General features: G+C 42.0%; 2 protein-coding genes across 2 annotated transcripts; one reads left to right on the top strand and one right to left on the bottom strand.

Moving 5' to 3' along the window:
• Positions 1–2682: 2682 nt before the first annotated feature.
• Positions 2683–7304, bottom strand: ALG2 (ALG2 alpha-1,3/1,6-mannosyltransferase). The gene is made up of 2 exons (XM_003732025.6): positions 6911–7304; positions 2683–4164 (listed from the first exon to the last, which is right to left on the bottom strand). Exons 1-2 carry the CDS (start codon positions 7256–7258, stop codon positions 3262–3264), a joined length of 1251 nt encoding a protein of 416 aa, XP_003732073.2. The 5' UTR covers positions 7259–7304; the 3' UTR covers positions 2683–3261.
• A 321-nt stretch (positions 7305–7625) lies between these two features.
• Positions 7626–16005, top strand: SEC61B (SEC61 translocon subunit beta). Its single transcript, XM_002743136.7, has 4 exons — positions 7626–7728; positions 7905–8002; positions 12916–13017; positions 15213–16005. Exons 1-4 carry the CDS (start codon positions 7726–7728, stop codon positions 15298–15300), a joined length of 291 nt encoding a protein of 96 aa, XP_002743182.1. The 5' UTR covers positions 7626–7725; the 3' UTR covers positions 15301–16005.
• The last annotated feature ends 423 nt before the right edge of the window (positions 16006–16428 follow it).

Genomic DNA, 16428 nt, shown 5'->3' on the forward strand with positions numbered 1-16428 from the left:
GCCTCTGGGGTTCCAGTCAGCTTCGACTGGCTTTGATTCTGGGAGCTGGAAATGCAAACAAAGGAGGTCAAGGGACAATCAATGACCCCGGCAAAGGTGGACATGGGAAGGGCTGATTGTTGTGATCAGAGATGAGGTGAGCAGAGGGGCAGTGAAGTGCTCTGGTGCTTCCTTGTTAACTCTTTATATTTTTTTAAATAAAGTTTTGCTTTGATGCCCAGGCTGGTTTTGAACTCCTGGTCTCAAGTGATCCTCCCATCTCAGCCTCCCAGTGTTGGGATTACGAGTATGAGCCTCTGCGCCCAGATTTCATTTTCTTTGTGGAAAGAGATGAGGTAGAACAAGATTGCAGAAGTGAAATTAACTTCTTGGGCAGGTTAGAAGGTTGTGAAGCATTTGCTGAAAAGGCATCTGTAGTACAATTCAAAGAACTGTTAACCTGAAGTTGGACATACCTGGGTTTGAATTGTAGCTCCCCTGCTTCCTAGCTCTAAGTCTTAGATTTTCAACCTCTAAAAATGCCTGTACTAATCACCTGGAAGGATGCTGTGAAAAGCAAATGAGTCAACTTCTAAGGGCTCTGCAATCTTTAAAGCTGGTCCAAATGGGGGTTCAGTAGACATTTGTTATTGGATGAAATATCTGCAATACTCCTGCCCCTTAGCTGAGTGGATCTCTTTATATACATGACACTCCCTCTTCCACTGGGCCATCACGTTTTTGTGTGTATGTGTGTGTATGAAGGACAAGATATTTATGCATATCAAAGGGGAAGGGACTGAGAAATTCTGGTATGTGCAAAGTCCTGGATGGCTCAGGTAACTGAGGGCGCAATGCTGGCTCAGTTATTTTTCAATTGCGTGCCCTCAGGCAAGTCTTTCACCTTTCTGAGCGTGCGTATAAGATGGGGGATAATCATACTCGCCTCAGAAGATTGATGAGATGAAAATGGACAGTAAATAGCAAAGTCTTTCTAAACCCAAAGACCTGTACAACTACAACTGCAGTGCTACAGAGGGAGTTGTACTGAAAAAACATTACACATGGAATTTGGTTAGGGTGAAGGCAGACTGAAGAATGGTAAAATGATTGGACTTTGAAATCAGAGGGCCTTGAGATTCTGTCCATGCTTCAAGGTCATGGGACACAGACAAGTTGCTTAACTACATTAATCTAAAAGAAAAGAACACCTGCACCTCAGTGAATTGAGGATTAAGCCTCTGCTATGTATCTCACATCGTGTCCTGCACAAAATACCAGAATTGCTATGGATAAGGCCCCAACAATTCACCTTCAATATTTCCCTTCAATGCAGGGAAAATATTCCATGCATCTATTTTCCCTAACTTCAGTTTCGTTTTGGAAGCTGTGAACACCTCCTAAGGGCAAAGCTCCATTCTAGGGTCCAGGAACCAGGAACTAATGGTCAGAAGCTGGAAGCTCATGGCAGGCAGGACTCTGTATCTCTCCCAGACCTATTGTCACTCACTCGAGCTTAGGACTATGAAGAAGCTAAACTCAGGGTCCATGAACCCACGTAGTCCATTTGAAAGGACCTGCATACAAATCGTCAAATAAGCAAATGTTTTAGTATTGCTTAGTATGGTAAGCACTATGTTATAGGGCACAGTGTGGCCAGTCTGTCTGTGCTGAACTCCATGATAAGAGCCACTAGGCTTTCTGAAAGGCTGCATTTCTCAGAAACACATGCACCAAATCACAAAATGGGGATTATTTACTGCACTACATGGTAAACTTTCACAATGCCAAAGAAAAAATGGAATGCAACAGAACTTTTCATCCCATAAAAGACTCAATATATTTGGCAGCCTCATTTTAGAGTACTCCTGTTTGGTACAGAATCATTTTGCCAAAATACTTCTGTGATACAGATGCACATGATAAACTGTAAAATGGAATTTCACCCTCTAACGAACCCCAGAAAAACAAGGTAGTGTAGCATGAACCAACATGCAACTTCTAATTTTCAATATCCACAAATTGTAAAATACTAATAGCTAATATATATACTACATGCCAAGTATTAAGTACTTTGCAATGTTACCACAACTGCACTATGAGGAAAGTAGAATACTACAATGATCTCCTTTTGCAGATGAAGAAGCTGAGGTATAGAGATTAATTTACTCAAACTCATTTAGGCTGTTAGGCTCTCAAGTCTAGCTCTTAAGAGTTGATACATGTAGAGCCTCTGGCTGATGAGCTATTTTTGGAAATGAATTTAGCTTTAGAGGTATATTCAAAACTACTGTTTATAATTTGCTCTTGGACCAACAGGTAAAGAGTGAACTATCAGAGTGAGTGCTCAGTGTCATGACAAGGCTAGAGCACATGGAGGGGGAAGATCAGTTCTGGTTTGGGAGGTAGCCAGAGGGTCAAAGAAAGCTTTGCAGCAGTGGCATTTGAGCCAGGCCTTAGCAGATAAAAAAAATTTGTGTCCTATACTTAGTAGGAGCTTGATCAAGACAACAAAAATATTAACAAAACTAACGACCGAGATGATATTTAAAAATATGCCCTAAACAAGATGCACAACACATGGGTGACGATATTCTTGCTTCATTGCAATATCTACTTTACCCTAGTGTTCTGATTTCCAGTTTGGATGTCATATCTATGTTTATAACAATACCAAAATAGATTATGGAGCCCAAAATCTAATTTTTTTTTTTTACGATAAACACCTTTTATTTCAGTGTGCAAAAATACAAATTATCAAAAATAAAATACACAGCACTTTTGCTATGGATCCAGGCAAAGACATGACTAATGAAAGTTCCCTAACGGATGACAGTGAATACTTTGGTGGATTGATTCTGGGAGCTACGGTAGTTCTGTTCTCATTATACTATGAACCCAAGTTAATCAACTTTCATAATGATATACACTTAAATTATCAAAACCAAGTAAGGCACAGTATCATTCAAAATTTATAGACAGATGAGCAATAATTCAGAGAAAACAATTAAAATACTCCGCTGAACATGGAATTATACCACATTTGTAACTTAACACTGGCAAAATTTGGAATGATTATAGCATAAAAGATATTGTTCTTCTGAAAAGTGGACAGCAAGGTGTGGTATATAGGAGAGTGGCTCAGATTAAGACTCAAGTTTATTTTTTAAAACAACTCTTCTGCATTAGATTCTTGGTTTCTTTTTAGGTTTCAAAACTAGGTCTACAATACATAAAAATGACACTAATGAATGTAGCATAAAGATCTTAAAAAGAATCTAATTATGCCAGCAATTTGGTGACATACTGGTAGAGCTGTTCTGTAAATGCTTCAGGGGAAAATTTTTCCTTCACCCTGGCTCTTCCAGCCAGGCCCATGGTGGCTTTTAAGGAAGGTTCATGGATGAACTTTTCTATAGCTTCTGAGAAGCGTACTGGGTCAGGCTCACACAGAAACCCTGTGACGCTGTGGACAACGGACTCCAAGGGTCCACCAGAATTAACAGCAATGACTGGGCACTGCATGTACATGGCTTCCAGAGGGACAATGCCAAAGTGCTCATTGCTTGGTGTGTAAAGCACACACGTGCAGTAGTGGAGGAGGGAGATTTTCTGTTTGTCTGAGAAAGACCTCAAGAAGGTCACATACTGGCCAAGGTCAGACTGTTGGACCATTTTCTTCAATTCCTGATAATGTTCCACATTCTCCTGGACTCTCTTATCATAACCACCTGCCATGATCAGATGAACCTGCTCCCAATCTTGAGACGTCAGTCTTCCACGCAGCTGTACAAGGGCTTCTAGTGCCAAAGTCAGATTTTTCTTCCTTTCGTATCTGTTGATAGAGAGCAGCAGGAATTTTTTCCCCTTGGGGACTAGGTCATCAAGCTTTTCAGGAACAACTGAGTCAAAGTTGGTGACATTTAGAGATGGATAGAGGACATCAGGGTCTATATGAGACAGGGACTTGAATGTTTCCTTAAAAACAGCAGCTGTGAACTGGCTGTTGACTAAGATGCAGTCTGCCATGCCTGTGGTGTATTCCTCTATCCAGTCAACTGGGGCCCTGTATAGCCGTTTAAGAAAAGAATCTCTCTTGGTGAGAAGCAGATCTGGGAAGTGACAGTAAAACAGGATCTTCTTCCGCCGTCTAGCCAGCCTGAACACTGGGATACAAGCGGACACCTAGCCAAAGAAAAAATCAACAGCAGAATGTGGTCAACTCAACTTCAACCAAACCAAAAGCACAGACACCCATCCTGTCTGCTAGTCTGTGGGGTCCTCATGGGCAATGCCTGATTCTGCTTTGTTCCCCTAGACTTCACCCAGTACCATATGCCTGGTGTACAGAAGGCTAGAGATATTTGCCAGATGTGTGCTAAACATTTAAAGCTTCAAGTCCAGTGGTTTCCTCTTGAATGGTGCTGTCTAATGGAAATAAGATAAAAATCTAGTAATATTAAAAATGTTTTTAAGGGTGAAATTAATTTTATTATTTACCCCAAACATTATCATTACAAAATATAATCAACACTAAACAGTATTAATGAGATACTTTATATATACATGTACTTCACATTAAATCTTCAAATCAATTTCGTATTTTAACTTTAGCACCTCTCAGTTTAGACTACCCACATTTCAAGTGCTCAACAGCCACATGTGGCTGGTGGCTACCACATTGTACAGTACAGCTCTAGGATCTTTCTCTTCCCAAAGAACTGAATGAATCAACTATAGTAGTTTAGAGCACAAGCTCTAGATTCAAGACTGCTAGGGTCTGAATCTCAGCTCTACTAATTGTGTGGCTATGATCAAGTAATTTATCCCACTCTGGGTCTTAGTTTCCTCTTCTGTAACATGGTGATAATTATAGTTATTAAAAAAAACCCATATAATTTTTGTGATTATTAAATGGACTGATAAATGCAAAACACATGGAGTTTAGCACACAGTATGTGCTCAATAAATATTAAAGCTAGTCATACTGAGCATAAACTAGATGCTGGCATTACTACAGACTTTTTTGTTGGGTAATCTTTACAAGTCATTTTAATCTCAGCTAACTTAATTAACACCTGAAGAAGGTAAACTTTAGTGACATTGTGCAATTTATTCAAAGCCACTTTATTAAAGCAGCAGATACAGAACTTGAATCCAGGATGCCTATTTCCAAGCCCCAAATTTTTCCTCTACCCACTACAGTCTCAGATGCCTCATGCCTATCTATCGACACATGCAGTATGTTTGGTAAATGTTCATATTACTTAAAAAGAATGCTTCCACACAAGCAAGGATGATCGAAAATAACTCAGGAGTCAGAATTAAAGAAACACAAATACAAATGTGATGTCATTTTCACCTATCAGTTTGGCAAAGATTAAAATGGTTAATATCCAAGGCAGACAAAAGCATGGAGTATGAGGCTGTACCATACATTGTGGAAGAGTAAAGTGACACAGCCTCTTTGGTAGACAAATTTGGCAGCAGCTATTGATATTTAAAATGAACAACTCTTAGACCCACCAACTTTAGGAATTTCTGCAAAAAGGACATGTTTGCAGAAGTACCAAAAAAAATTAAAAAGACATAAAAGGATGTTCATTACAACATTGATCTATTCACAAAAAACGAGTCACAACATTGGTGTCCTTTAAGAAGCCCGTTTAATTATGGCACACTTAAAAACAAGTGAATTTTCTGGCCACTATGACTAAGCGAATCTCTAATATTGACATCTAAGAATGTCCCGGTCGGGCGCGGTAGCTCACGCCTGTAATCTCAGCACTATGGGAGGACGAGGTGGGTGGATCACTTTCGGTCACAAGTGAGAGACCACCGTAGCCAGCATGGTGAAACCCCATCTCCACTAACAATACAAAAAATTAGCCGGGTGTGGTAATCCCAGCTACTCGGGAGGGTGAGGCAGGAGAATCGCTGGAACCCAGGAGGTGGAGGTTGTAGTGAGCCGAGATTGCACCACAGCACTCCAGCCTGGGAGACGGAGACTCCGCCTGGAAAAAAAAAAAAAAAAGTCCCAAATAGAATTTTTTGCTGAAAAAAGGGAAGATGCCTAAAGTACGTATGTCATAATCCCAATTATGTACCAATAGAAGATATACCTATGAAAAGACACATGCTGGTGTCACCACAACTCCTGGAAAAATACAAGAGAAACTTAACGGTGGCTATCGTCAGCGAGTAGAAAAGGACGGGGCTTTTAGGTTACATCCTTCTATAATACTGAGTTTTTGGTCAAGTAAATGTTACTTTTTAAAGTCATCTTTTTTAGGATGGGAAACATGAATGAAGGAAAGAGTCGAGAATAGCTACAGGGCAGATCCAGGTGGACATTATTTACCAAGATAAAAAGCTTAAACTTTTCTCCAAAAACCAATGGGGAGCCACGTACAAGTTTTAATAGGGACATGATATATTCAGCTTGGCGTTTTTAACACTGGACACTGCTGAGGACGGTGTGGCCTGGCTCCGAACACAAGGACAGTGGGATGCAAATAGCCTGAAAGTAGAGTCAACAAAAATAACGCCTAAGAGGGAAGACGACACACGATTACTCATTAATAAAAGGTGACTGAAGCTGACTTCGAATACCAGCGTTTTTCAGAGCGAGCCCCAATGACTATTTGCATCCGAATCACCCCATGACCCAGTTAAAATGCAGATTTCTGGGCCCCACATCAAGGCTCCAGGATGAAAACTTCCAGGAGAGTGGAGTCTTAGCAATCTGCAACTTTAATGGGCCCACACTAAAGTTAGACAACCACAGGTTCGCTCCCAGCTCTGACTTCTTCAGGTCAGTTCCGATGTTTCCGAACTGCAGACAGGGAAGGTCCTCTCTCAGAGGTCTTGCCCGCGGCCGCCCTCCAAGGCGAGGTCCGCACTCGCGCAGCCGGCCCCGCGGCTGCCTCACCTGGTCGCACACGACCACATCGAACTCCTCGTCGGCGAGGAACAGCACGTAAAGAGCCAGGAAGACCATGCGCACATAGGAGCAGACGGCGGCGCCGCGGCCGCCCCAACCCAGGCCGCGCGGCAGCCAGTCCCCAGCGCATCGCACCGGCAGCTCGAGGCTCTCGGCGAAGCAGTGGCCCGGATCGTAGTGCGCTGTCCAGATCTTCACGCTACACCCGCGCGCCTGCAGCGCCAGCGCCGCGTCCAGTACCAGACGCTCGGCGCCGCCCACACCCAGGTCTGGGTGCAGGAACAGCACCGACGGCTTGGGAACTGAGTCCCGTTTCCGGCCCTGCTCCTCTGCCATGGCTCTGGAGCAGCAACTGCATCCCACACCCTGAGAAAGCCTCTACGCAAGCTCCGCCCCCCGGCTCCCAGCTGGCCACTGAGGGCCGACCCCGCCCCTCCGCGCGTGCGTCTGTTAGGCCACATCAGCGCAAATTTGAGAGGGCCTGGTAACTGCCTGAGAAAATAGCTTATCTAAAGCCTGGTTATATTTTTCCTTACGCAGGGATTAGACTCTAGGAAGGACGTCGTGATCCAAAGGAAGGAGGTCGGAGGTCTCTACTTCCCACAGAGCAGGTAACTAAGTTGTGTGTAGCAGACTATCTACAGGCATATCGTGAGACAACACAGGCGTCCCTGGAGTCAGCGAGGACCTTGCCTGCAAGTCCGGGGGCGGGGCCTGAGCCAGTCTAGCCAGCTGCCGGTCCTACCAGGGCTCCCCAACTTTCCTTCCGTCCGCGTCAGCTCCTTGACACTCTCATCTCCAGCATGGTATGGCGCCCCTTCCTTGATCCTCGCCTCTCCCAGGAGCCCTGACTCCTCCTTTGCGCCATGCCTTTTCTCCGTAACTCCCTTGTTTCCCCCAGCCTCTGGTGCGGGTGTCTAGGCGAGGATTTGGGGGCAGGGCTGCCCCGCTCACCGGTCTGTCTTCTTGTGTCCCTCTACAGCCTGGTCCGACCCCCAGTGGCACTAACGTGGGATCCTCAGGGCGCTCTCCCAGCAAAGCGGTGGCTGCCCGGGCGGCAGGATCCACTGTTCGGCAGAGGTAAGGAACCCTGCAGTCCGTTCGCTTGCAGACTCGGAGAAAGGGCCCAGGAACTCGCTGGTTCTGGGGAGGAGACCCTCTGGCATATGAAGATTGACAAGGGCAAAATAAGCTTCAAGTGATGTGGCCGTGTGAGTAGTTAAAGGTCTTTTGGGAGGAAGGCGACATTTTCTTCTCGTCTCTCAGTTTAGGGCACGACTCTTAAAAAAGGAAAGTTAACAAACTGGAATAGAGTCAGAGATAACTTTGAGAAAACCGATGTCATTAAACTGGTGTCTCTGGACCTGAGGTTTCCACTCACATTTCCATCTGGAGGCCCCATAAGCAATCTGTCCTACAGATAACTTGTCCTGCACAAAAACTCTTTTCAGCTCAGCTCCCTCACTCTCAATTATATCTCCTTACTTCCATATGGCACAGTTGTACACGCATTTACTCAAAGCCAGAAACGTTAGCGTCATCTTGAATTTTTCTTATGCTTTCTCTCTATCCAGTCATATGCCAGACTTTAAACTCTACTTGAAAGCCTTCTCATAAGCTCTTTCCTTCTCCTTTCCTACTGCCCTGCATTTACGACCTAACCCTTCTATTCAGGCTCTTTCCTTTCCTATCCATCTTCCACTTTGCTGTTACTCTTCTGTGTAATTTCTGTTACTTTTTCGTTGCTGAACCAAAAAATAAATAAATAAAGATAAAAAAGCCAGGGGGATCCCAAAGCTCTTGGTCATTTCAGCCTAACCTTTCTTTGCTGTCCTATGATCCAGAACTTATGAACTCATTATTGTTTTCTGAATTCACCAAGTTTCTCCCTTACCTAAAGGCAAATTTCTATTTATTTTCGCTCAGAGGTTATTTCCTCTTGAGGCCTTCTGTGTCTGTAAGCAGCAGTAGCTACTAGTTTTCCCTGTTGCTCCCATGGCATTTTGTTCATATCATTGTAAGACCAGTGATGTTTCCTATTTATCTCTTTCATTAGACTTTAACAGAGAACCTGCTCAAGTAATTTCTATCCCCAGCACCCACCATAAGGCATGACAATAAATAATGAAGGAAGGAAGGAATCTAGCATCCAGGTTGTTTTGGGATTTTTGAAGGAACCAATGGGGTTTTATCTAGGGAGGAAAAGATCTTAAGTGCATGCATGGAAGCTTCTTAAGGATGTGAAGAGGGATGTGACTTTTCTTGTTGGCTGCAATACGTAAATCTAAAACTGATGATTTGAATTTACATGAAACATTTCCCATCAGAACAAAGACATTCTATTAAAGCTGTCAGAAATGTAAAATTATCCTGAATGCTTGTGAGTTCTCTGTCACTTAGATGTTCAAGAGGAGTGTATCAGGCTGTGGTTTAGCTTATATGGGCTTCGAGTTCTGTCCCCTTCCCACCCTGGGTTTTAGCGATTCTTTGTGTGAGAATAGAAAACGTCCTGTGGGTGCAGTTCCCTGGGAATGGATCTGCTTAATGAGAATTGGTAATACTGTGGAAGGGAAGTTTGGCCATCGGAGAATTTGTAAAGAAATAAAAGAAAAAGCATATATTTATCAAATGTACATGTGATAATGAAATAACTTATTTAATAGTAAAAATGAAATAACTGATGCACAGGCGAAATGGAGAACTTAAACATTTGAAGACAGATGCAGTTTTTAAAGTTGTGGGTGTTGATATCATCTTTTAGGATTCAGTGTGATAAAGCTAGTGTGGCTGGAGAGACTGTGGTTGTATGTATTGAGAGACCTGACAGTGTTTCCTTCTAGAATTTTGGTTGTGACTAAATATCATTTCATGAGTGTAATGTAATAAGTATTGGTTGTTTAAGAATATCCTTGCTTTATAAGTCTTTGAGAAAACAGTGGAAGTTAATGATTCATAATAGTGCTTTGGATTATGTTGTCTGCATATTTGCGTTCTCCATGCATGATGAAATAATAGATTACTACCTTGGAGGAGAAATGTTGTTAAATTTAAGGTCAGGCCAGAGTTAGTGTTCTTGCTCTCCTAAATGCAGTGTGAAAGGAACTTGCTGTGAGGAGCAATAATGCTTTGTAAACTATGAAGGTGTGAAGTGCCATATAGTGTTCTAGCAGGATTAATGGGAATTAGGGATATTAAGATGGTGGAATAGGCTGGGTGCGGTGGCTCATGCCTGTAATCCCAGCACTTTGGGAGGCCAAGACGGGTGGATCATGAGGTCAGGAGTTGGAGACCAATCTGGCCAAGATGATGAAACCCCATCTCTACTAAAAATACAAAAATTAGCCAGGTATGGTGGTGGACACCAGTAATCCCAGCTACTTGGGAGGGAGGCTGAGACAGGAGAATCGCTTGAACCCGGGAGGCGGAGGGTGCAGTGAGCCAAGATTGTGCCACTGCACTCTAGTCTGGGCGATGGAGCAAGACTCCATCTCAAAAAAAAAAAAAAAAAAAAAGATGGTAGAATAGCCACCAATGTATAGACATCAAGGTGTTGAGGTCTACTACATGTCAAATGCTGTTTCAGCTCTAAAGATGGATCTATGAACAAGATAGGCAAGGTTTATACTCATCAACCTTATATTCCAGTATAGGAGATCAAAAGCAAGGAAAATAAGATAATGTAATTTCAGGCAATAAGGGCTATGAAGATAAATGAAGCTGGGTGAGGGATAGAGAGTGGTGGGGATGGGATGAAGGTAGGTAGTTGTCTTAAATAGGGTGTTCACAGTAGGTGATATCTAAGTAGAGACCTGAAAAAAGCAAGAGAGCAGATCACACAATGGTTGGTGACAAATAAGCATCCTAGCAAAAGGAATGGGTAAGTATGAAGATTTTGAGGTCAGTGAGCTTGGCTTTGAGGAGCAGACAGAAGTCACCATGTTAGAACAAAGTGTGTAACTGGTTGGTTATGAAACCCATTGTGTTGAGGTATGGAAGGGAGAGGCAGTTATGCAGAAATAAAAGAAAGAAAGGGTGAAATAGCCTCCAAATAGAAATTTGAGAGATTAAAGTGTGCTTTATTAACCTTTATCTAGCCTCCCTTAGGGAATGGGAGGTGTTTTGAGTACACTTTAGTATTTCTAGGGGCCCTGGTTTTCAAATACTCTGCTATGTTCCATGTGCCAGCAGAAATAAGAAATCTTAAGAGAAGCCAGCCTGATTCCTCTGGGGCTCCTATAATTCCAGGAAACTCTGAAGTCAGGAACTGGAGGTGGGAGATTGTGTGAATAGTAGGAAGTACATGGGTCCAAGTCCTGGCTGAGTCCATGAGTTACTATAATATATTCACACTGGGTTTGTCTTCTAGCTTAAGTTCCTTTTCAGTAACGAGGAGGAAGATTTCAGCTGTATACCCCACAGATGAAATGATGTATATCTGTGTGTGTGAAACCTTTTCTAAGGGCATGAATTTCTCTGTAAATCCCTGTGCAGTTATGTTTTGCCTTTTACAATCAGTTTTCCCATAGAAACAGTCACACAGTGGAGTTATAAGTTCCCAGGCTACCATGTAGCCCATAATTAATGTGTCTGAAATATAATCCTTGTAGTACAATAGACCCAATCTTTGTTTGACACTGATTGCTTTCAAAGTTCTAGCATGAACACAGCTCTTCCTGTTGGAACCAGGACTGGACTCTCCCACTCTGTCATGTAGTAGGGCAGGCTCCCTGAGCTGTAGACAGTGCTTCCTGCATTCAGAGTGTGGAGTAAAGACCATGGTTGGGTAAAGTGGGCATAAGGACCAGAATGGGGAGGAGAGCAAGAGGAGATGGTAGGGATAGGGTCTGTTTTTTTCCCTATGTGCCCTTCCCTTTTTCAAAAATTGAGAATCAGCAGCCCACAGATACTGGAATGAGATTTTGAGGGAGGGTATACTGGGATTTGATGCTGAATGGTGCAGGCAGCAATGAGACAGGGCTTCCTCTCTTTACTCCCCACTAGGATTGCATGCCCTGAAGAAGATTGCTTCTGACTACTTACCACATGCCTCTTACCCTATATTGTACCACTCTAGCATGGGGCAAGATGAGCAGCCGGGGTTGGGGAAGTGCTGCATGGAAGGGTAGTTGCTGGGTGGGCTTCTCTGGTGACTGAGAGCTTCTCCCAAAGAGGAGAGAAAGGATTCCTTGGGCCTATTCCTGGTCAGCGGAGTCCTAAGTGCTGCTAGGCTGCTTCTGACTGCCTGAGCTGCATGTATCACATAGTGTATCTCACAAGCCTTGATCCCCTTGTGAGAGACAGGTTTTGGTTCGGTGTTCTCTGTATTTTTTTTTTTTTTTTAATATCCTACCTCTCTGTGCAAGATCTGTGGTTACTATATTAAAATAGTGAAAACATATAACAAAGTAATTTTTTGTAAAGTGTATACCCTATCTTGGGACCTGGATATAATTTAAAGCTTAAAGTTTTTGTCTCTGCTGTAAATATACTAATTTTAAAAAGACATCTTTTAAAGTAGCCATTTTAAGATCAACTTGTATGGATTCAGGGCATTTTTAAACGGGGGTCTATTACTTGGCTTCATGAAATGTACATGTGAAGAGAAAGTGAAATGCTTTGTCCACATGAGGCGGCCGGATGTTTTGGGCATGTGGATGGGCTCCAGGGTCAGAGCCAGGTTCACGTCCCAGCTCAACCACCTGTTGGGGTCTTAGGTACTTTGCTTGACCTTTTCTGAGACCAATTTGCCTGCTTTATAAAATGGAAAAGTAGTGACCACTTTTCAGGGTTATTGTGTGCATTGGCATCAGGCAGGCACTAGCTCCCTGTGGTTATCATGACCAGAGGAGTAAAAGCAGGAATTTGGGTGGATTCCAGCCAAGAAAGTTTTTTGTTTGTTTGTTTGTTTTAACAGTGTAATAATGGTAGCATATGTTATAAAGCTATTCTAAGAATTTCCAGAAAAAGCCATTTGTAACATTTTTCTCTTTCAGGAAAAATGCCAGCTGTGGAACAAGGAGCGCAGGCCGCACGACCTCGGCAGGCACCGGGGGGATGTGGCGATTCTACACAGAAGATTCACCTGGGCTCAAAGTGTAAGTCCTCGGAACAGGCCTTGTGTTTCTGTCTAGTGTCAGCAGGGCAGCAGTGGCAGCGCTCTGTCTCTGTCACCAGTGGCGCTTGCCTTGATGAGATTTACTGTACACAGCAGCCTCATTTGTGCCAGGCGGGCTGGGTTTGGTTTGCCTGTTTATCAACCGATTAGGCAGTTTAGGACCAGGAATGACATCTCTTCATTGAGTGAGGGAAACGAAGGGAAGTTCTGCGTGGAGCTATGTCAAAATAAATGATGAGAACAGAGAGAACTGGAGGGAAAACTGCTTGATTAGATGAAATTGCTCTTCATTTGGTGTTCTTGCCCTATACTGAGAAATAGGACTAATCATTTGAATAGGAATTGGGTGATTTTTCAAAGTTCTCCTGAAGGCACAAACTGATACTGTTACAGCCTGATGGAGATTTTCCCATTAGGCTGTGTTACCAGGAGTTCCTTGGTCTCCTTGCTTTTGGTGGGTGGTGAGTAGACTCAGGAGGGTGAACATAAAACTTTACAAGTTCTTAGGCCTTGGAGGAGTGCTCCTTAGGTGATGGGAAATGGGCATCTAGGGACCTGTCCCCATGTCTTGCTCAGGGTTTCTGGTACTGTGTGGCAGATCTAACCCCACAGGTTTCTGTTAGGTTTCAGAACACCACTGCCTATAGCTGTTTCCTGACTAAACCCGCTGGATGAGGATTTGAAATAGTAACAGTGACTCTCATTTACATAGCACCTGGTACTTTGCAAAGAACTTTCAATGTCTTTTATCTAGTTTGATCTGTCTACCAATCCAGTGAGGCAAGAGATGTTGTCATTTTGTAGATGAGGACCTCAGGTTCAGAGAGGCAAAGTGACATGCTCAAAGACAGACAGCAAGAGGTGGAACCGGATATTCTGGTTAAGTCCTATGGTCTTTCCATATTGTCCACCTGGTGGGGGAGGGGAGAAAATGGAATAATTTGGATTAGTTTTAATTAATTTGACCAGCATCTTGACTTGGATCACAAATTTAGTTTACAAAGGCTTCCCTGAAATTCTTGTTTTCTGTTATAGTGGAGACTTACATGATAATGTAGGAATATCTAGGAAGTAATTCTTGGGTTGGGGATATGTGAGGTGAAGGTATCCTGACTGCCAACCTTTTGGTCTTTGGTAGAGGAAGTTTGAGTATTTCACAGAGAATTTTTTTTTTCCTTTAGCAACAGGATTTTGCTCCATTACCTAGGCTGGAGTGCAGTGGTGTGATCATAGCTCACTGTAGTCTTGAATTTCTGGGCTCAAGTGATCTTTACTTCAAGAGACAAAATTGGATAAATTTGTATTAGTTAATTAGTTCTGAGTAGTGGGGACTACAGGTATGCGCTGCCATGCCTGGCTAATTTTTTGTACAGGCAGAATCTTGCTGTGTTGCCCAGGCTGGTTTCTAACTCCTGGCCTCAGCCTCTCAGTGCTGGGATTATAGGTATGAGACACTATACCCAGCCTCAGAGAGAACATTTGAAGCCCCTTGCTCTTCAGGAGACTCATTTTAAACTCTTCTCAAGAAGGTTGTCTTTTAATTTTTATGGTATACAGGTGTATATATTTATGGGTTATGTGAGATATTTTGATACAGGCATATGACAGGTAATAATCACTTCAGGGTACATGGGGTATTCATTACCTTAAGCATTTATTCTTTGTGTTATAAACAATCCAACCGTACTGTTAGTTATTTTACAATATACAATTAAATTATGTTTTACTATAGTCACCTTGGTGTGCTAGCAAATACTAGTTCTTACTCAGAAGGTTGTCTTTAAATCTTAATTTGAAAAAAAAGTTTGGTAATTGGTTCATTTGCACAGAAAGAGTTTAGGAAATTTTTCTTCTTTTTATTTGAGAAGATAAGAAATATATGAAATTAATGTCTCCAAGACATCAAATCATTTCAACTTGTATGTATTTTGGTATGTCTTACTAAAGGATAAGGACTTGTCCTTTCTAAACAAAATTGCACTGCCATCATCACACCCTCAAAATATCCACAATAATAATTTTAGGACTGTTTTAAAATGATACAAATAATGTTTCTGGATGGATCTTGAGTGCTGCCCACCTTACCTCTACTTTTCCCCTAGGCAATCTTTAGTATTGTAGATATAATAATATATTATTACTAAAAGTAAGCATGCTTTCTCTTCTTATTTCCAGTGGCCCTGTTCCAGTATTGGTTATGAGTCTTCTGTTCATCGCTTCTGTATTTATGTTGCACATTTGGGGCAAGTACACTCGTTCGTAGATTCAGTTACATCCATCTGTCATCTGAAGAAGGAGGAAAAAACTTAACATATCTTGGACCAAAAGTATAATGACTATCTTTTCATGTGAAAAAATTTCTGTAAGCTTGCTGTTTTACAGGGGATTTATCCATAATTGATTTTGAGGAATCATTTTTTTTCTATGGCTAATAAACTTAAATTCACTTATACTGAGTCTGATGGTTGATGCCTCACTGCTAGGACCCTTAGTCTTTCTGTCTTTAGATTTGTAAGTAAATATGTAGAAAATATGTCTTGTGAATATTGAGTTTTTTGTTGGATTGACAGTTTCTCACATGACCATGTGATTGTTCAAGTCCAAGATCTTGTAATTGCCCTTGGCTTGCTTTCTTCTAGGTATTTCTATCCTGATGATTGTCCTTTTGGGCATTCTGTGATTATAAAGGAGTGTGTCTGTGACTCCATCAGACAGATCTATGTCCAAAGGCAGCTGGTACTCAGGAGAACAATCACACAAGAAACCAGAGATCTTGGATGAAATGTTGGCACAGGCTGCTCTTTGTCTTTAAGGCCATAGACTATATTTTGCCTCTTCTTTCTCAGTTCTTAATTTTATGAGTGTAGACCGGGGATTTCCATTCATCTATTGCTTATTGTTAAACCCATGTTGAGATAATTCATTTGATAAATTGAGATTTCTCAAATAAAATTTGGTAAGACTTATCTAATCAGAGTGAGACACTAACATTTCTACACTGAGTTGACATAATTCTAACCAGAAATAAAACTGAAGTTTCACTTAGCTTATGCTGCCATACTGGGTATAAAGATTCAGTTTCTGATAGGCCCTAGGACATACTAAGAATGGCTCAAAGATAGCATACTTCAGCCAGGACTCTAAGCCAGAATTTCTGACAAGACAGGGCATTCCCTGGGAAAGGTCCGAGTTGTACAACAGAGTCACAAAATGGTAGAGGTGTATTATTAATAGTTAAGAAAAAACAGATAATTTTGAAAACATCTTTTTCATACACTAAGCCTATTTTTAAGAAATAGTCTCCGAACAGTTAAGCGGTTTCTTAAGTGTTCTTTAAAATCTTAGCTGTAAAGTACTTTTAGATTCAAAGTGTCAAATTTAAATGATGAGA

This window comes from Callithrix jacchus, chromosome 1 (assembly GCF_049354715.1).
Source record: "Callithrix jacchus isolate 240 chromosome 1, calJac240_pri, whole genome shotgun sequence".
NCBI classification, from domain to species: Eukaryota; Metazoa; Chordata; class Mammalia; order Primates; family Cebidae; genus Callithrix; species Callithrix jacchus.

Coding starts and splice junctions, on each gene's coding strand:
- ALG2 (XM_003732025.6), bottom strand. CDS start 7,258: ATGGCAGAGGAGCAGGGCCGGAAACGGGACTCAGTTCCCAAGCCGTCG. Junction 4,165..6,910: donor ATGTGGTCGTGTGCGACCAG/GTGAGGCAGCCG, acceptor TTCTTTGGCTAG/GTGTCCGCTTGTATCCCAGT.
- SEC61B (XM_002743136.7), top strand. Junction 8,003..12,915: donor GGATCCACTGTTCGGCAGAG/GTAAGGAACCCT, acceptor TTTCTCTTTCAG/GAAAAATGCCAGCTGTGGAA. Junction 13,018..15,212: donor GATTCACCTGGGCTCAAAGT/GTAAGTCCTCGG, acceptor TCTTATTTCCAG/TGGCCCTGTTCCAGTATTGG.